This window comes from Nylanderia fulva, unplaced genomic scaffold (genome assembly GCF_048542155.1).
Source record: "Nylanderia fulva isolate GAGA-0341 unplaced genomic scaffold, ASM4854215v1 Scaffold15, whole genome shotgun sequence".
In the NCBI taxonomy this organism is placed as follows: domain Eukaryota; kingdom Metazoa; phylum Arthropoda; class Insecta; order Hymenoptera; family Formicidae; genus Nylanderia; species Nylanderia fulva.
The window spans coordinates 2,038,632-2,060,635 of NW_028189730.1; the positions used below are offsets into that span (position 1 = coordinate 2,038,632).

The 22,004-nt window shown below is 33.2% G+C and overlaps 1 protein-coding gene across 1 annotated transcript in view; it reads left to right on the forward strand.

Moving 5' to 3' along the window:
• LOC114938904 (trehalase) overlaps positions 1 to 19,535 on the forward strand; it is a 29,857-nt gene extending 10,322 nt beyond the window's left edge. The window contains exons 3-9 of the mRNA XM_085480481.1: positions 1,008 to 1,309; positions 2,211 to 2,389; positions 2,595 to 2,780; positions 4,248 to 4,490; positions 4,949 to 5,189; positions 8,372 to 8,571; positions 17,619 to 19,535. Coding sequence (XP_085336607.1) covers positions 1,008 to 1,309; positions 2,211 to 2,389; positions 2,595 to 2,780; positions 4,248 to 4,490; positions 4,949 to 5,189; positions 8,372 to 8,571; positions 17,619 to 17,774 — 1,507 coding nt within the window. The 3' untranslated portion in view covers positions 17,775 to 19,535. The remainder of the gene's footprint in view (positions 1 to 1,007; positions 1,310 to 2,210; positions 2,390 to 2,594; positions 2,781 to 4,247; positions 4,491 to 4,948; positions 5,190 to 8,371; positions 8,572 to 17,618) is intronic.
• The last annotated feature ends 2,469 nt before the right edge of the window (positions 19,536 to 22,004 follow it).

The window sequence follows — 22,004 nt, forward strand, 5'->3', positions numbered from 1 at the left end:
CGACTTGGAGCGGACTTTATATATTCCGTTCGCGATTCCGTCGATAACGAGCGAGAAACGTGAATACGCGCGTCGGAATTATTTTCTAGAAAACGGCACCACTCAAGGAATTATCGAATTCCCGCGCGCAAACGTGTCTCTACAAATACGTTACATAAACTGATAATTTAGATGATATTACGTAACAGCTGAACAAATATCGAATGATACGATGATGAAGGGAAAATGAAAATCCGATAAGGTCAGGTATTTCTTGTTATTTGTAAAATAGTACAAATCTAATAAAACGTATACATAAGTGATATTTGTACGTCTTTATCGCAATTATCAGAAATTCCCTATCATATATGAATCATTATCATATGTGCTTTCCATTAGCGAGATAACGCGTGTTTGATTGATGGATGATAAATATCGTTTTACCGAGCAACGTAAAATGAATTAAAATTTATATAAATTTCTAGAACATGATAAGCTTCGATATTGTATGTTTGTCGAGTAAAAAGCTTATATTAATAATATTTTTTATTTTACTTTTTATATTTCATGTATATAAAATCGCAAATTCTTTTCTTCGTTAAATGACCCGCTGAACAATTTTTTATATATAATTATATATAAATTATTGCATAATTATACATATAATCGTAAAATTATATGTGAAATGTGTCTATTTTTATACATAATTAAATTAAATTTTAAATATATGAAACATATATATTTATATATATATATATATATATATATATATGAAGAAATACTTATTTATTATATATATATAAATTTATATAATTATATATATAAAAAGAGCACTTTTATCTAATTATGAATGGACCTATTTCATATATAATTTTGCGATTATATGTATATAATTTGATATATTTCTCTATAATATTATATATTTGATATATAATTATATATTTTATATTGTTATATATAAAAAATGTTTTACCGAGGAACTTTGAACAACCCAATAAATTCGGAGTCAACTCGTCTATCTGTCCTAGTTTCGATGCCTTAATGAAGGCAACCAACAACTCTCCTAATCGCGCTGAGGTGGCTGCCTTCGTCTCCGAGAACTTTGCTATGCAAGATGAGCTGGATAACTCGACGTTGCCGGATTGGAACGATAACCCGGAAATTCTGAAATCCATCGAAGATCCACAATTTCGCGAGTGGGCGAAACGTCTGAACTATATTTGGAAAACGCTGGCGAGGAAGATAAGGAACGATGTGGTGATCAACTCGCAACGGCATAGCCTGATCTACGTGAATAACACTTTCATAGTTCCCGGGGGACGATTCAAAGGTGACATTTTGTCGCGAGAGAAATTATCTCTCAAAGTCTTTTTCAAGTCAACGCTCCCCAGGCACCAAACTGACGCCATTTTGACGTTTAATGACGCCATTTTGACATTTAATGACGTCAATTTGCTACTTGAGACGTCTCATTTCTTTCCACTCTTAAAGCAAATGAATATATCAGCTAATCCTGATTTATGTATCTTTAAAAATGCAAAAACTCTCTTATTGCCATTAAATTTCACCTTTTTAAATCGACGCGAAGTAGCAAATTGACATTTAATGACGTCAATTTGCTACTTGGGACGTGACATTTTTTTCCACTCTTAAAGCAAATGAATATTTTAGCTTACCTTGATTTATGTATGTCTTTGAATAAGAAAAAAGCCTCTTATTGCCATAAAATTTTAACGGATCTCAAAAGCTTCTGTCTTGAGTTGGATGTTACGTAAACGACTCCCTAAAAATTCCGTTCTTCGCAAACTTTGAAAACAAGTTATATTCGCAGAGTCGCTTGATGGCGGAAAGGTTGACATTTTCGCGACTACTTATTTTTATGTGTTTACGTTGGCAGTAGCGAGAAGTCGTTTACGTACTTTTATGTGTTTGCATTGCCAAGAGTCAAGAAGCGATAATAATTTTTATGATATTTGTTATTATACGCGAACTTTCTTTTTGTCCCTTTGATCCTTTCTTTTTGTAAAACGCGGACGCTTAAAGAACTATCGCGGAGATGACGAGACCCCGAGCTTTATATCGCACTCGCTGTAAAAATAAAGGAGTTTAATTTTTTAATCGATTATATTGCAAGAATTTTATATTAAGAATTTTCTATGTAAAAAAAAAAAATATGAAAGGGAAAAGAGGCAAGCTTGCGCACGCTGAAAAGAATTAAATTTGTGCTGCAGAATTTTATTATTGGGACAGCTACTGGATAATCGAGGGACTCTTGTTATGCGACATGCCCGTCACCGTTCGAGGGATGATCGAGAATTTTCTTTCCATGGTGGAGAGATACGGTTTTATCCCGAACGGCGGCAGAGTTTATTACTTGTCGCGCAGCCAACCACCTCTGTTGATACCTATGGTAATTATTCCGTCTTTCGACGAAAGCGCATTCCTAACCGAACCTTCTATCTCTGAATTAGTTGCACTTTGTATAGAGATCGCGTCAATAGCGGCAAATTCCTTTGTACAACGATATTCCGCTTCTCTCCTTCCTTTAAACGATCTCTCGAGGAATTCCTGTAGTTTCATTTTTTGCGGTCTAACACAAAAACCATCTGTTCCAGGTCGCGAAATACTACGACTACACGAAGGATTACGAATTTCTGAGGCGAAACATCGCGACTCTCGATTCGGAATTCGAGTACTGGCAAAAATGGAAGATGGTGAACGTAATCAAGAACGGCAAAACTTACAGGATGGCCCGTTACGTGACAAACAGCAATGGTCCGCGACCGGAGAGTTACAAGCAAGTCTCTTCTTCTTCGATGGATAGGGAGGCGTTTCCCGGACGATCGATACAACTGTCAAAATGCCCGAGAGAATTTATATCTATATAATCGTTCCCTTCATTTTACGATTGCTTGTATACTAGGAATTTACGGACGCGAATCCAGCTATTACCTACCTTTCGATATAATGTCCCCGAGGAAAATTTCAACTTCAAAAACTCATATTAATCAACATTTCAAGTTTGTAGTCAAAGATAAATTTAACACATATGTATATTAGGCTTAATTAATAATTTAATGACTTTTAAATTTTTTTAAGAAAATAATTTAAGAGGAATTTTACAAATCCACAGTTTTAAGTAACAAAAGAATCTGATATGTAAGATGAGATATGGAAAGGCGCAGACAGGGGCAAAGAATTTTTTAAAAATTCTTCTTTAATAATTTTATTTAGAATAAAATTAAAGAGGAATTTTAAGGATTTAAAATTCTAAGTAAATAATAAATATAGAAAAGGCTCTTTAATATATAAAAATTCCTCTTTAATTATTTTGTTCAAACTAATTAAAGAGAAATTTTTTTTAATCTATTGCGCTTGGCTATTTTATTAGCTCTTTTCATATTAAACACTGATCTTATATTTGCATATAATATACAATACAAGTGCGCGCCATTGTCTGATTTCATCTAATGATGTTTATTTTAATTAACGTGAAAATCTCGAAATTTTCGAGAATCGACATAACATATGCCTTTTATAGAAATCGAAATGTGCAAGAGCACGTTTAAAAATATGAGAAAACACGAATCAAATAATCCTTAATTCGATAATAAAAAATAGTTTAAAAACCGTGCCAACATCTAACCTAATAATAAATCACGACCCTAAAATTTCTAAAAAATTAATTATTGCTGTAAATGATTAATACTAAAAAAAAAATGCAAGAGTGTGTTTAAATCTCTCCCTAAAAAAGACATATGTTATTGATTTTCGAATATCTCGGTATAGCCGAAAAAGAAAAGCCTTTGAACTCAAAGTCGGTAAAACAGTCATGGTCAGCATTCTCTTAATAAAAGTAAGCTTCGCATAGATTCTGCAGGAACAAAATGTCAATTTTTAATATCTACTTTACAACCAGCCAAAAATACATTTATCCATATATTTTAAAAATATTGTACACAAATATAGAGTATAAACACGTGGCAATAAGCAGTAGATCCAATGAGCCTTTATTTCAATTTACTATTTCACCCAACTGAAAGCGTGAAATTTCGCAGAACTCAAGAGATAAAGAAACAGAAATTCGCGGTTTTTTTCCCTCCACATTGAATTATGTCGACGTAACGTGTAACACGACGCTCGGTCTGTCATCATTTTTCTTCGTAAAGTATCTATATTGCGACAGTTGCATCGATCACCGGGGATAGGGGTGCGCCGTTAATTATAACGGGTGTCTAAGAACTCGTATATATATATCCCGCAGAGAGGATTACCGTTTGGCCCAGAGACTGTCGGAGGAGAAGCGAGGCGCTCTTTACAACGACTTGAAAGCCGCGGCCGAGAGCGGCTGGGACTTTTCCTACAGGTGGTGCATACGGACCGACGTGAACGGCAATCTCAGTCTTATCAACGCTTCGACCAGCGACATCGTGCCAGTTGATCTCAACGCGCTACTGCAGCGCAACGCCCGGTTGCTCGCCCGCTTTCACGGTATCCTGGGCAACCCCGAGGTAAGCCTTTCGTTAAACTCGCTCCTTCCGTTTGGATTGCTCCGCAAACGAGCGTATATAGCAATCAACCTTCCCGAGGACGTTGTATTTATCGTTTATATGTAGGATACGCGATAATATTATCCGACGAATAAGGGAACTATAACGCGACGCGATCCTTAATTATCACGTGTAATGATTATTAATGAGTCTCCTAGCCGCGTTTCGCTCGTCAATGTATAAAGAGGGGATACTCGGGCGACACACTATTATAAATGGTAATTTCGATAATGTTATTGAATTTCGCGGGAGAAATCGTTTCCCTTGTGAGGTACTGATTCGCGAGAGATTGTGATATAATATTATTGTCGCTGGATATTGTCTGCCATGGTCCCACATCATTATCAGTTATGTATACTCTCTCTCTCTGTGTCTATCGACGTTTCAACTCCTTTCTCTCCTTCCTTTTCTCATTCCAGAAGGTCTGGCGTTACGCCAAAATGGCCGTGGACATTCAAGCTGCCATCGACAACGTTCTGTGGAACGAGGATGAGGGAATCTGGCTCGATTATGACGCGAGAAATAAACGTTCGAGAAATATATTCTATCCCTCGAATTTGTCACCGTTGTATACAATGAGCTACAATTGGAACAGGAGACAGAATTACGCGAAGAAGGCTATTTCTTACCTCAAAAGAAACCAGGTCGATTTGTATTTTGGTAAGTTTCTCCATCGATTGCGTCGACAAACCTCTCCGTCGCGAATGATGGCTTGTTTTTCCAAAGCCTTTTTACGGGGATGAAATATCCCTCTTTTACCTCAGACGTGAAATATCACGCCAAATGTATATTCATTATAAATAATGGGAGGGCTAATAAGCTAATCAAGCGCGACATAAATCCGCAAATAAAATTTTGATAATTAATATACATTATTATTAAAATTATTATTAATATTATAATTATAATTACGGTTTATTTTTACTTCAAACGATCTTCTGATAATTAAAAGTAGATGGAAAAATATATACTCTATTTGTGTATATTAATATTTATATCATATATATATTTTGTCGTCTGCTTTTAATTATATAATATTAATATAATTAATAAAATATTAATAATATTATTAATAATATTAATATAATTATTTAATACATATGAATATATATTTTTGCTTCCTCCGCTTGCTGTGTAAAATATGCATCGATTTGATCTTTTGTTCGCGCTTTTTTTGCTCGTTGAATGTCAGGAGCTAAATTCGAAACATTCCATTTTAACGTCGTATTGAAAAATCCGTACAAGTGCTAATTTAAAATACTCGAGTTTCCTCTTTGGAATCTTTGTTCCGTTTGTTAAGTCGTTCGCTTTTATTCCCTTCGAGCGCTCTTTTATCCCTTCAAAGTAACCGAAATAAAATAAACAAATGGCGGCAGAGAGACGGAAAAATAAGTGGAATAAAAGTGAAACGCATATGGAATCGAAAAGTCCACAAGTTCGGACAGTCCGAATAAACTGACGGTCGATGAAAACCCAACCGTGCGAACAGGATACACGGATTAATCTCACTTCCGCTTACTATCTCCGAGAAAGATGTACAGTGCGTTTCTGCGCGGGCATCGTTTATCTTCCATTTTCTTTTTCAAACTCGCCAAAGCTCGCTCGGCGCATTCTGTTTTTGTCGAGTCACTTCAGAGGGATCGGGGTAAACAATAATTTCGCCGATTAACTCTCTTCAAAGAGAAACTGTAGTGGATTACATACATATACATATACCCATTCACCGGCATATTGAATATCGCGTTCAAATACCAAACTATGTATGTGAAGAGAATTTTAGGAATGCTACAGATGAATTACCTCAAATTGGAGTTCTGCGCGAATATAATTCTTCATCAATAGCAAATTGCGCGAAATTATTCGCGAATCACAATCAGTGTTTATTGCGTCACTCCGATTTACAACTTTATGAGAGTCGACGCAATAATTACGTCCTTAATGGAATATAAAGTATTAAGGGGACTGTTTTACCGATTTTGAGTTCAAGGGCTTTTCTTTTTATCGGTTATACAAATTGAAAAATCCTTCTCCACAATTAAAGTATTGATAATAATAAACGGGGAACGCTGTAATTTCGTATAAAAAACAATAAAAGTTAAAAAATGACAGTTTTTATCGGCCTCTTGCATCAGCTCGTAAGAATACTTATTTAATATAAAAGTTCTGCAGTTTATTTGTGGACAAAATATAGCGCTCCCAATAGAAATGACATGAAAGAATAATACAGAAGTAATAAAAATGAGATTAAAAGCCTGTATCAAAAGATTCGTATTTGAGTTAATTATTCAATCTGTGTTTTCAATAAAAAGTGAACCTAACCTAACTTAAAGTCGGTAAAACAGAACAACGGCCCCTTAACTCCGAACAAAGAATTTCGAGAATTTCGAATTGTCCCTTCGCCAAACATTCGTAGAGTCTCATCGTAACGCAAAGCTTGCCTCTCGCAAATAAATTATTTATTACACGAGCTCGAGAGCTCTGTGTACGTATTTTGCTATCTTACATCTTATAGTAATGGCTTCCACGCAGCCCCATAAGTGCGTTCGTGATAAACAGACAGCTTTGGCGAGTCTGCGAGTGTTTGCGAGTGAAGCGTCATTATTCGCGATAATAGGGTAAATCCGAGGAGGAAGGGGAGAGAGAGAGAGAGAGAGAGAGAGAGAGAGATCCTAGATCGAGGAAGATTCTTCAGTTGTGCGTCAAGGGAGCAGGGCAAAATCTCGCGATTTATCAATGACTGACTACACAGTCGGGGAAAAATTGGACGGATTTCTACAGAATAATCTCAATCTCGGATGCCAACGACAAGTGACTCGCGAAAGTTCGCGAGGAAGAATTTTTCCACGAATATAAATGCCGTTATCACTTCTCCGATATTGACATATTGATGAACCAAGTAAAAATATCGCGGATTATTTTCAACGTTTGATACAATTTAATTTCTCGGACAGTTTGGACAGTTTCGTATACACCGTTTAAAATTCCGTTCGGAATATTAATATATGTATATATATGTATATATGCGATAAATTGATTTTTCTTTTTTCGTAAAATAATAGAAAAGTTGTTGATGTGAAAAGATGAAAATTTTTTCTAAAAAAAAACTATTTAATTATGAGCTAATTTAATTAAAGAATTTTTAATTTTTCACCTTACATCCGATGATAAAAAGGAACGATCAATTATACTCTATTGAGTGCATTGAGATTGATTGCGAGTCGATTAAATTTTCATTAAGGAAACATCGACTTCAAATTGATCAAAAGACACGCGAGAATTTTCAATGAAAAGAATTCCAGTAAATTGAAACATTTTCTTTCTTTCTCTCTTATTCCCTTTATGAATGATATATTTAGTATAATTCGTCGATGAATGCTTTAATCTCAAACACACGATACCCCGGGGGTTAGTTTTTACTTATTCAATTACTAACGCGCAGCGGATGAAACTGCAATTTGTTTTACTTAATCTAATAAAAAACTATCCTTTCTACGTAATTTGTATGAATTTGGCGGAAATTCTACAAATGGGATTCGCGTTTAGATTATAAAAATTATTATATATATTTTATATTTTACATTGATTAAATATATAATATATAATTAATATAAAATATAAATTTCTATGTATAATTAAATTTATATATATATATGTATATAAGAAATTTAATTACCATCGCGATAATAATTATCAAGACGTATTTACATAAGAGGGACGACTTTGTATGGAGATTCTCCCTTCGCGTAATCTCAGTTTGAGTTGTCTCTAATCAAGAAGCGATATATCGAGCTCTCAGAGAGACAATGGTTTATAGGAAAGCATTTGCTTGTCTTTTGTTGCAGGTGGTACACCAGCTTCCGTGAACTACACCGGCGAACAATGGGACTTTCCCAACGCGTGGCCACCCTTACAATCCTTTTTGGTTCTCGGTCTCCATCGAACGGGGATAACAGAAGCGATGGATCTGGCCGAGATCCTGGCCAGCAGATGGCTCAGATCGAATTATATCGGTTACGACGAGTACGGCAAGATGTTCGAGAAGGTGAGTCACTTTCTTGCGAGACTCGGTTCTTACTCTATAAATAAGAAACTCCACCCTATTCATTCGTGAACCGCTCCGTTGACCGGAAAAGTAACAGATTAAGGACAGACGCTTCTTGCTGACAAGTTTTCGGCGCATGTTCTACATATATATACGCGCGCACACACGTATATCGGTCAGAAAGTGTAGGTTTATGTACCGAGTCTTTTACTGAAATAACCCCACGTATAATCCGAGTTAATCTTCTCAAGGGCAATTTGCGACAATAGAGTGTAGGTACGTGATTAAAGTTAATTTATGTAGTGGTCTGTTAGATCGATATTTTCCTTTCAAATTAAAAAAAAAAAATTATTTTAATATCGCTTCAGTTTCAATAATTCATCATTTCTTTTTTTCGCGATATATTTTTTATTTCCGTGCTAATATTCCCTATTGACGTCCAAATATCAATACATCTCGCTGATGTCAAAATTAAAATGTGCAACTACATTTAACGCTGTTTATCGGAGCAAAACATTTTCATTTTCGGAAGAGCGACGGGGCCGCTATATATTCTCTCTGTTTTTTTTTTCTCCCCGAGATAAAAACTCGAGATACGTAGGTATTTTGGAAAAAAACGCTCTCAGATTTCGACTGCGGGAACAGATAATTGCTCATCTAATGCGCTCGAGGGTGACCTCCCTTGTTTCCTTTCGTCGTTTCCACGAATCCAAACGTTGATACGAACGAAAAGGTGAGTGGAAAAAAAGCGAGGGATCGAAAGCCTCCGGGAAATACGTCCGGTGTACGGCTCGTTCTAATCTGTCTTGTTTTGTTACACCACCCTTCGGAGAAGATTCAGGACGTTCGCGTGCGTTCTGAACGTTACGATTAGAAGTACGGTGGATACATTGAGAGAAAGTATGTTGTATAAATTATCCGTCTCCTTCTTTCTCTCTCTTTCTCTCTTTTTCCAAAGGGAGAAAAATGTCGATGCGCTCATGCATATTGACAAGGCAGCACACGTAATAGCCTGTATCGAGAGGGCGAGACAGCTCTCTTCTTTTTTTATCCTTCGTTAAATTATATCCTTTTTTTTCAACACGCGCGTTTCCACCTGTGGAAATGTTTATTTTTTCATTGCACTCTTTGTTAATTATTCAATGTATTTTTTTGCAGCACACAAAGCCGGTATTGTATTAAATTATCGCGAATTTAACTTGTCCTGTGCGGACAATTTTTTTCTATTGCGTAACCTTTTTATAACTTTTTATAATATTTTTTTATCGAATTATCGAAAATCACAAAGTTGTTATATGTTATAATAATATTTAAAAACGTAAATCAATTGCAGAATACTTTGATAAAAGTTTTTATTAACATTATCCAAATAATTAAAATATTTCTCTTTTCAGAAAATTTATTTGAAATAAATTTCGTAACAAAAAAAAAACCACAGCTTTTTCTGACATTTTTCGATATTTTTATTAATAAAAATCGACTCCTTTTCGTGCGTTTGTATTAAAGAAACAGTATTAAATTGATATATGTACGAGACAGAGGCATTATATCAATAATATAGCGTTGGGAGTTAATGAAACTATTTTGAATGGGTAAATTCAGATTGCAATAATTACAGAATACTTTTCCAAAAGTTTTTATTAACATTCTCCAAATAATTAAAACATTTCTCGTTTTAGAAAATTTGTTTAAAATAAATTTCGTAATACAAAAAAGACACAGCTTTTTTTGACACTTTTCGATATTTTTATTAATAAAAATCGGCTCTTTTTCGTATATTCGTATTAAAGAAACAGTATTAAATTGATGTATGTACGAGACAGAGGCATTATATCAATAATATAGCGTTGGAGGTTAATGAAACTATTTTGAACGGGTAAATTCAGATTGCAATAATTACAGAATACTTTTCCAAAAGTTTTTATTAACATTATCCAAATAATGAAAACATTTCTCTTTTCAGAAAATTTGTTTAAAATAAATTTCGTAATACAAAAAAGACACAGCTTTTTTTGACACTTTTCGATATTTTTATTAATAAAAATCGGCTCTTTTTCGTGTATTCGTATTAAAGAAACAGTATTAAATTGATGTATGTACGAGACAGAGGCATTATATCAATAATATAGCGTTGGGAGTTAATGAAACTATTTTGAATGGGTAAATTCAGATTGCAATAATTACAGAATACTTTTGCAAAAGTTTTTATTAACATTCTCCAAATAATTAAAACATTTTTATTTTTAAAAAATTTGTTTAAAATAAATTTCGTAATAACAAAAAGATACAGCTTTTTTTGACGCTTTTCGATATTTTTATTAATAAAAATCGGCTCTTTTTCGTGTATTCGTATTAAAGAAACAGTATTAAATTGATGTATGTACGAGACAGAGGCATTATATCAATAATATAGCGTTGGGAGTTAATGAAACTATTTTGAATGGGTAAATTCAGATTGCAATAATTACAAAATACTTTTCCAAAAGTTTTTATTAACATTCTCCAAATAATTAAAACATATTTCTTTTTAAAAAATTTGTTTAAAATAAATTTCGTAATAACAAAAAAGACACAGTTCTTTTTGACGCTTTTCGATATTTTTATTAATAAAAATCGGCTCTTTTTCGTGTATTCGTATTAAAGAAACAGTATTAAATTGATGTATGTACGAGACAGAGGCATTATATCAATAATATAGCGTTGGGGGTTAATGAAACTATTTTGAACGGGTAAATTTAGATTGTAATAATTACATGAACAATGTAGACAGCGAGAATGGCGATGATGAAATACACGGTGTGCCCGGCAACTTTGCACGAATCACGTCGCGTTGATATCCGGAGTATCAATATAACGAGCTCTCGCGGAAAATAGCCGGTCCATCTCGCTGAACAAACATGCTCGATCGATTCAATCAAGGTTTCTTTCGTTCGCCTTGTCCTGAAAATGAGAAGGGAGAGGAGGAGAGACACCCAGGTCTCTCTCTATTTCTCTCTCTCACGCTTTTTCTCCCCGTCAGAAAGATAGGTTAGGTTCGTCTCTCCCGAGAAAATTGTTCGCATTGACAAATTGAAATTATATTCTCGTTGCGTGCGTCATTTGTCGACGTCCAACCGTGATCTTCGAGACTCGATTTCTCCCTCATCCCCACCGAAAAGGGATTACGCGACGATATTTAGTTATTTTTAACAACAACCGACGTCATTCAAGCTTAATCCACGGATTTGTATCTGTTAGTTAGTTGATTATAACACGTTGACAAGTAAAGCTCCGGACGAACCACATTAGATTATACTCCGTTACCGCATGCAATGCACGTTGGATTGTCATGTCAGAAGCTAGGATATATTCGCGTGTGTGTCTCTCTTGTTTTTCGCGGCGCGCACTCGGGAATGAACTTTGAAATAAACAAACTTTTTGCGCTTTTGACCAAATTAGCTTATAAAGCACAACGCGAGTTCCGTCACCAGCTCCGTGAATATAAATAATTCGCTTTCATGTTTAATGCGAACACACGCATACGATACATATAGAGAGCACTTTTATATCCTAAGAACTTTAGATTAGATCGCACGGCCATTTACTAATGAAGGAGAAGTGCTAAAGGGAAAAGTGCTCTTGCCACGTTTTTCAGACTTATTTCATCGAGCGTGAATGATGGCATGCAAAGAAATTCATTTATTTTCAAGTACGCTGAAAATTACATCTCTTTTTTCCTCTCCTCTCCTCTTCCTCCTCTCTAATTTCATAATCTAATACGGCTGACGGAGCAATTGGTCCGGAATATTAATTATTAAGTTTACGCGTATTAAAGCCATGTTTTTTTCGCGTTCGAATAAGCTGGAACAATTTATTTCAGTTAATTTCTGGTTCACGTCGTCGGGGAATAGGCTGCTTTATTACGAATATATAGGGCGTCGAGTAAATACATTTTCGCGACAAAGTAGAGTGAGATAAAATTCTAGTCGACACGAAGAAAAGCAATATTAAGCGAACATATTAATTTTTTATTAAATTACATATTTAATTTTGATTTATTACACATTTAATTTAACACTCTAATTTACATTCAACTATTAAGTTACATGTAATTTTCTATAGAATTATAGAGTTATATGAGAAAGTGTGTTATTAATTAATTTTTCGATAAAAAATCTAACTCTATAAATGAAGCAATCATAACGTTTAAGACACTCTATATTCTATATTTATAGAGTTTGTCGCAATCTGCCATGTTTTTCAAGTATTCTTTCTTTGCCTCCTTTCAGAACACGCTTTGCGACGAGGTTTGTTGTGAGAGAAAGAATAAAGAATGTATGCGTGTATACGTGTGTTTCTATCTCGAGTCGAGCAATACATTTTCATATTACACCGTTTGCGCTCAAGAACGCGTAATAAAATTGCAGAAGTAAGCGTCATGTCGATGCTGTGGAACAAAAAGTATTTCAACTCTTCTCGAAAGGTTCATTTTTCGCGGTTTAAAAATTTTAGTTAATTATTATTATTATTATTTTTCATATAAAATCGCTGTCGCATTTAATAGCGAGAAGCAGTTATTTTATTATTCCAATTTAATGTTACACAACAAATAAATGTCACGTATTTATTTTTCGTTTTACGAAAGAACGGTTTCGTTCTACGCACATTCGACAGTAAAGCGAATATATCATAGTCGCGCATAAAACGCGACATTCACAATTGTAGATGCACATACATCCATATATACATATGTATTTATACGTACACGCATGCGTTAACGCATTTCTTTAACTCGGTAAGCCCGGCGTCGGCTTAAATTTGGATCAACATGAATGCATCGACGATGCACTGACATCGTCGATTTATCGCGACTTTGTTATTCGTTTACCATCCGGTGCTTTTAACAAAAACCGTGTACAAAATATACGCGACGTTCTAACATATGGTAACGAAATTTTCAAAAGCATTATTTTCGCGAAAAAAAATGGACAACCGCAACTTTAAAAAAAATCATGATAATTAAAAATGTTCGCCGATACAAAAATAGTATATTTACGGTAGATTGTTTGCCTTACGTTAAAAATTTGCGACCAATATTTTCCTTCTTTTTTACATTTTCTATGCTTTTTTAAAATAATTTTTAATGCAATTAAAAATGTTTATCGAAACAAAAAGGATATGTTTACGGTAGATTGTTTGTTTTATGTCAGCAAATTTCTTTTTTAACAAAACATTTCTATTTTTCTCTTAAATAATATATAACGCAACTCGTTTTTATAACATTAGTTTTTATGATATAGCTTTCGCAAAATATTGATCGAAACGCAGAGAATAGATTGGTTTGCCTTATGTAAAAAATCAGCGACAAACATTTTTGTTTCAACATTTTTATTTTTCTTTTATATAATACAAAACACATAATTCGCTTTTATAACATTATTTTTTACAAGATATAGCTTTTGCAAAATAAACAACTCGAGTTGTATACAAAGTCGCTTTTTTCCGGCATTTTGTCAGACGCGCCCGATAAAAGCTCAATAACAACCATTTAAAAATTCGCATTGTCGCGAACAAGCCCAGCAAACACAGTATATAAATGTTATATACTTGAGAGCATGTTACATGTAACGTATATGTTAGTTGTAATTTCCCACTCATAGATGTAACATTTTTAATATTACATATATTACATTGTAGTTATATTGTCATTATATCCCAAGATAGCACTGACTTATCAATACATCATAATGTTCTATTTGGTATATAATTACAATATAACTACAATGTAATATATGTTATATTAAAATGTTACATCTATGAGTGGAAAATTACAACTAACGTGAATGTTACATGTAACGTATATATTTGGTATATAATTACAATATAACTACAATGTAATATATGTTATATTAAAATATTACATCTATGAGTGGGAAATTACAACTAACGTGGATGTTACATGTAACGTATATATTTGATATATAATTACAATATAACTATAATGTAATATATATTATATTAAAATGTTACATCTATGAGTGGGAAATTACAACTAACGTGGATGTTACATGTAACGTATATATTTGGTATATAATTACAATATAACTACAATGTAATATATGTTATATTAAAATGTTACATTTATGAGTGGGAAATTACAACTAACGTGGATGTTACATGTAACGTATATATTTGGTATATAATTACAATATAACTACAATGTAATATATGTTATATTAAAATGTTACATCTATGAGTGGGAAATTACAACTAACATGGATGTTACATGTAACGTACACGTTATATTACCTGTTATATTCCGTACTATTATAGCAATGTAACAATTATATATCGGTTTTTGCTGGAAGGGTATAGGATTCGCCATACGGGGGTGGTGTACCGAACAGCACAAAAAGTTGAAATAACGTTGTTGATACGTTGCAATGTTGAATATTGAAATATCAATATTTTTGCAACGTTGAATCTATGTTGCATCTTTTACATTGATTCTTTCCCAGAAAACACAGTATATAAATGTTATATACTTAAGCATGTTACATGTAACGTATATGTTAATTGTAATTTCCCACTCATAGATGTAACATTTTTAATATTACATATATTACATTGTAGTTATATTGTCATTATATCCCAAGATAGCACTGACTTATCAATACATCACAATGTTCTATTTGGTATATAATTACAATATAACTACAATGTAATATATATATTAAAATGTTACATCTATGAGTGGGAAATTACAACTAAACATGGATGATTTCAATGTAACGTACACGTTATATTACCTGTTATATTCCGATACTATTATAGCAAATGTACCAATTATATATCGGTTTTTGGCTGGAAGGGTATAGGATCTCGCCATTACGGGGGGTGGTGTACCGAACATAGCACAAAAAGTTGAAATAACGTTGTTGATACGTTGCAATGTTGAATATTGAAATATCAATTTTTTGCAACGTTGAATCTATGTTGCACATCTTTTACATTGATTCTTTCCCAGAAAACACAGTATATAAATGTTATATACTTAAGCATGTTACATGTAACGTATATGTTAATTGTAATTTTCCACTCATAGATGTAACATTTTTAATATTACATATATTACATTGTAGTTATATTGTCATTATATCCCAAGATAGCACTGACTTATCAATACATCACAATGTTCTATTTGGTATATAATTACAATATAACTACAATGTAATATATGTTATATTAAAATGTTACATCTATGAGTGGAAAATTACAACTAACGTGGATGTTACATGTAACGTATATATTTGGTATATAATTACAATATAACTACAATGTAATATATGTTATATTAAAATGTTACATCTATGAGTGGGAAATTACAACTAACGTGGATGTTACATGTAACGTATATATTTGGTATATAATTACAATATAACTACAATGTAATATATGTTATATTAAAATGTTACATCTATGAGTGGAAAATTACAACTAACATGGATGTTACATGTAACGTACACGTTATATTACCTGTTATATTCCGTTTTATTGTAGCAATGTAACAATTATATATCGGTGTTTGCTGGGTTTATATTGCTAAAACATTGAATCTACGTTGCGTCTTCTATATTGATTCTTTTATATTGCTACAACGTTAAAACAACGTCCACTCAATATTGCAATTCGGCGGACATTAGACATCTCTGCAACATATTTTTAATATTGAATTTATATTTTATTACGTTGATACAATATTGTAATATTGCAGGGTAATGTCTTCGAGATGTTGATTCAACATTTGTGTGCTGTATGGAGTAATATCCTGTTATTGTCTCGTTCAGTCCGTCCGGAAGAGAACCGATGGAATAACGAAGAGCATTTCATCCCCTCTCACCCCCTTTCACCCCCTCGTACTAGATTTATATCGTATCGCTTCCAGGTCGGAAATTGTTATAACAACGTCAACCGCGCTCCTTCGACAGTCCGGCTGATGATTTATCATCGATATGAAATTAATGAAAATAAATACGGTTCTCCCTATATTTGCGCATCCCGCTATCGGTCTATTAAAATCTCTCGTTACGACTCTCCAAATCTCATTGTATCATTTTCTCTCTCGAATGGGTAAAATGAGTATAAAGATTGCTGAGAAGCTGAATATTCGCTTTTAAAATTAAATGCAAGATCACATCTCCCGTAATGTTATTATTAGTCCTTGTTATTTCAGTTTCAATGATTCGCGAGATAGTCTTCGTTGGTTTTAATTCTGGAAAATTGTTAGAAATTCTCTTTAACGGGAAATAAAAATTCTAAAAAGCTAAATATTCGTTCTTAAAATTGAATATATAATATCGCATATCTTAGCTATCCCGTGTTATTTAATAATTTCAACGAGAATTCTTATCATTGATTTTTAATTCCAAAACTGATGCGCACCGATGCTCCTCTCTTATGTTGAAGAAATTAGAAATTTCCTTGGGAAGGATAATTGATAAATTTAAGCTAACAATTTGTGCATACAGAAAATGTAATTAAACGACACCTTGCCTGTTTTATTTTTTTTTTATTTTTATTTCGCTTCTTTCCTCGAAAATTATAATAAAAAGAGAAGGATGAGTTAAAAGTGGCAAAATAGTTCTTAAAGTTCATCCTTATATTTATTCTTATTTTTAATTCATTTTTCAATTCTTATGTATACCTTATTATACTAGACGGAGCTATTGTCTCGTAAATAAAGAAATAATAAAAAATTTTCCCTCGAAAATTGTAATAGAAAGAGGAAGCAGAGGGAGATGAATTAGTGGCAAAGTAGTTGACACATTGCGCGATCGCGGATTCAGACGTACACAGACGTTTAACTAACTGACGAAAGTTCATCCAAGTTCTCTCGATCGTGCGAAATTAGATTTCCGCATGGGATAAGCATTCCGCGCCGGAGAATTAACTCGCCGCCGCGGATGGAAAAGCGTCGTCGTCCGCGAGGTCTTAAAGCCTTGATTACTTTCGACGGGGACGGACGACTTTGTGACTCGGGGAGTGAGTAATTAGTCTTTTAATTTCAGTACAACGCGATACATCCGGGCGAGAGCGGCGGCGGCGGCGAATATAACGTGCAGGAGGGCTTCGGATGGACCAACGGCATCGTCTTCGAGTTCCTCCGCCTCTTCCCGGGCGTCGAGTCTTCGGAGAGATACGGCAACGATATCGTTAGCAGATAATGCACGTAAACGGATAAGTAGCTAATTGATTCTAGGAGCGAGAGCGTTAACAAGTGCGAAGAGGAGTCGACGCGGCGATGTCTAAATGAATTTTCTTCTCGCGTTGATTTCTTTTCTACAAATTTTTCAAGCTTTAAGGGAATCCTAAGCTAACCTAAGTTTCATTCCTGTTTTATCGACAAAATGTGAAGTTAGGTTCAGCTAGAAATCTATTTATTGGCTATAAGGATTGTTTTTTAATCGAAATTAGAACGCTTCGCTCTTTCCTAATATTAATACTTTTCTTCTCGCGTTGATTTCTTTTCTACAAATTTTTCAAGCTTTAAGGGAATCCTAAGCTAACCTAAGTTTCATTCCTGTTTTATCGACAAAATGTGAAGTTAGGTTCAGCTAGAAATCTATTTATTGGCTATAAGGATTGTTTTTTAATCGAAATTAGAACGCTTTGCTCTTTCCTAATATTAATACTTTAATTTGTATACAGGAAAAAGATTTATCGATCTGTATAGTTTTATATATCTTGGTTAGAATTATGAATGCTTAGAATTTTAATTCTGTAATCGCAAGATATATGAGACTATACAGATTGATAAATCTTTTTCCTGTACAAATTAAAGTATTATATTAATATGAACAAAGGGCGAAGCATTTAGGTAAAAAATAATCCGTATAGCCAATAAATAGATTTGCATTATAGTTTATCTAAACTCATATTTTGTCGATAAAATAGGATAAAAATCACAGACTTCTAAAGGATATTTAGGATCACCTTAAAATCGAGGACTTGACTTGCGAGCATGTTTTTTTTTTAGATCGTTAACATATAGGCACAATTTTTCAGTCCATTCTCTTTAATTAAGAGAGTCTTTTTGAAGATAATGAGTTTATAATTTTTATTTTAATATTTAACGAAAGTTATGAATAGTTTTGAATATAATGGAAAAATAATTTACAAAAATCAATTGCGAGAGATTACACGATTTATTTCAGAGCGAGACTTAATATTGATTTTTATAAAAGCAATTATACATAAATTAACACAAATAATGATGAACTCGCAGATTGTTTCCCAAAACCTCATTTTACAGTTTTTACAGTTTAACAAACGTATAATTACTATGTAAACTTTACTTTACCGAGAAATGTATACGGAAGAACGCGCTCTAGCTATATCAAATAATTGTTAAATGTTTAACGATAAGTATCGATAAAGCGTAGCGTTAACGAATCTAGTCCACAAGGAAAACCTTGCAAGGGCAGCGCAAAGATAAACCCACCGTGCTTTCAGATTTTAAATTATGCATGTCTGATGTATACAAAAGAACGGGGAATTTTGAGATGTAAAAGATAGAGAACAGAAATTATATCTATATTTAATTTTCCTCGCATTAGTAGATATAACACGTAGAATATATTAAGTTATAATCACTTGTAACGCGATATGAAATTAGCGAGAAAAGAGAGAGGGTTGAAGTTTCGAGAAGCTGCGAATCGTTAATTTAGCTCCTTTGTTGCATATGCTGTCTAAAATCTTCTCCCAAACAGCTGTTTCGATCGGAAACAGTGGAGAGAAGATTTACACGGTACGAGATTGAAATTTTTGAAATTATAAAACTCGTACCACACTTCAGGTTATTATTTCTTTCATGATAGAATAAGAGAAAAGGAGATATCATGATGTATATATATTTATCCCAGGTTGATCCAATTAATGTAACTGTATTATTATCAAATAAATATATACCTACATACCACTATTAATCCGTATAAAAATGCATTAAAATATCAGATATAGCAAGCGTACGTAATTTTGACATTGAATGACGTCATTGTGACGTCTAATGACATCATTCTGTTACTTGATACAGTTTCCGAGTTGTTCATTCCATTATTATCCAATATGTCACTCCATTTCAAAACTTGAATCCCGTACCCGGGAGAGAGAGGCGAAAGAAGAGCATCGAGATTTGCATATTAGGCTAATTGGATCCGCGCATTCGTGGATCCGGGGACAAAAAGGGCGGGAAATCGAATCTTGTTAGGTTAGGTTCTCGCGCGCGGGAAAATAACAATAACGCGAGCGACGCGTCCTGCCTTTCATCGCGTAGTCGCGTCGCCCGCTTATTTCCCGACTTGTATATGTTTACGACCTCCATGGGGTCCTTCCCTATAGTTTGCAGCACTTTCATTCCGCGCCGATCGTAAAACGCCGACGACGTCATCGTGCCCCGGGTGCACTCTGGCGTCCCCTGACGTCCTGTATATGGCGTATATAATCGTGCGCCGGGGGTACATATAATACGCTTTACGTCTAGATTAAAAGTCAGCCGTCCTTTAAAGCCACGGTCTTTCGATTTTAACGTCCCCGCGTTATTGGATCATTATCAACGCATCTCCGCCGGCATTATCGCATTAACCCTATCTCACGGGTGAGAGACCGCGGATATGTAACCCCTGATGCACGCACGTCGTATCTCATCGATATCGCATTCCGACAAGCTCGAGCTTTCGTATATACACAGTAGAAAATTGGTATTGTCTTGTTAAAACGATTCCCGTTAAATTTTTGTATTAAATATTTGACACATGTATTTAAACAGAGAATTATAACATGTAGCAGTTTTGTTTCATTTTATTTGAGGTGTATTTTAGATAAACTATTTTTTAATAATTTTTCTTCAATTTGGTTTGCACTAATTTTCTATAAAATAATTTCCTCATATATGTTTGCATTTTTATTATTTAATTTTAGACTTGAAAAGCACGAAAGATCGAAACGTAGTCTGTAATAAATTTTTATGATATTGAACTAATAAAGATTATTGAAGCCAGTTGGATCGTTTACAATATTTTTTAATTAAATATTTAATACATTCATGTGTTAATTTAACATATTACTGTCGTGTTAGTTGAACTTAAATGTTAAATTATTAAAACAATTTAAAAAATATGTAAAAGTAACACAATGTGCATCTGTGTTCAATTTTATATTGTTTTATTAGTGGCAAGATTTATCTGTTATTTACAGAAAAAAATGTTGATTTTTTATTTTATAGTTTAAGTAGGGATGATAAAATCTAAAATCAACATATTTTTAGTTAATTTTTACATTAAAACTATGTTAATTTTACACAAAATTTATTTTAAATTACTTGAAGTGTTACATTTATTTTGTGTTAAAATATTAACAATATTTGTGTCTTTATTTAACATATCCGTATTATTTATGTTAACACAAAAATTTCTGTGGACCATTTGGAACATGTGATATCTATTAACAGAAATTTTTCAACTGTGTATGTATATCGAAAAATTAAAATTCAGCTGCGAACGTACGGTTTTATTCTCGCAGCTTGTTGTTACGATTTTTTTTTCTATATATTAAATTTCCTTGAAATAATATTTGTTAAAATAATATCCGTTAGGTGAGATTTAAGAGATTTGTTTTCTTTATACACAGGGTGATTTTAAATAAATGCGAGAAATTTTAGGAGATGATTTTTGGCAAAAATTAAAGAGGAACATCCACTCCTATGTTTACTTACTTTTTTATTCTAAATTTAACTTCTCGAAACGCGAAACTGTCATTTAGCTGTGATAATGTATTTTAATTGTTGATTTTACGAAAACATAAAAGAAAAGTTAGATAAAAATAAAATAAGTTTTTAAAATAATTAAACTTTCTAACCCATATATTTGAAGATGATTACATTTCGACTCATTAAAAGTTTTAATAAAAAATCGAATACCGCTTGCTAGTTTTATCCCTACACAAAACAAGAGGATTAAAAAAATATTAATAAATACTTTTTTTAAGAGCGGAAAATGTCCATCAAATTTTAATGAATATATATTTTTTATATGAAAGATCTGCCCTTAATTTTTGACAAAGACTTATCTCCTGAAGTTTTTCGCAATCATTTATAGAATCCTTTATATATTATCCGTAATGTTTCCGTATAAATATTTATTTGTAATAATATCATGCATATTTTTGTAATTAACATGCATAATTTATCGTATTTCAATTTGCAAGATTGATTGCAGAGACGGACACATGTCCGTCTATGGATGGTATATTTGTACATGATCCACTTTATATTTACAACATACATATTTACGCCGTAACACGCACGAGTGGATATGTAGATAGCCTCCGTATAATTCTTGGATCGCCACCTGGGCTTCCCCGCGTTTACAGTGTAAAGTGTAATGCACTCACCGCATCCC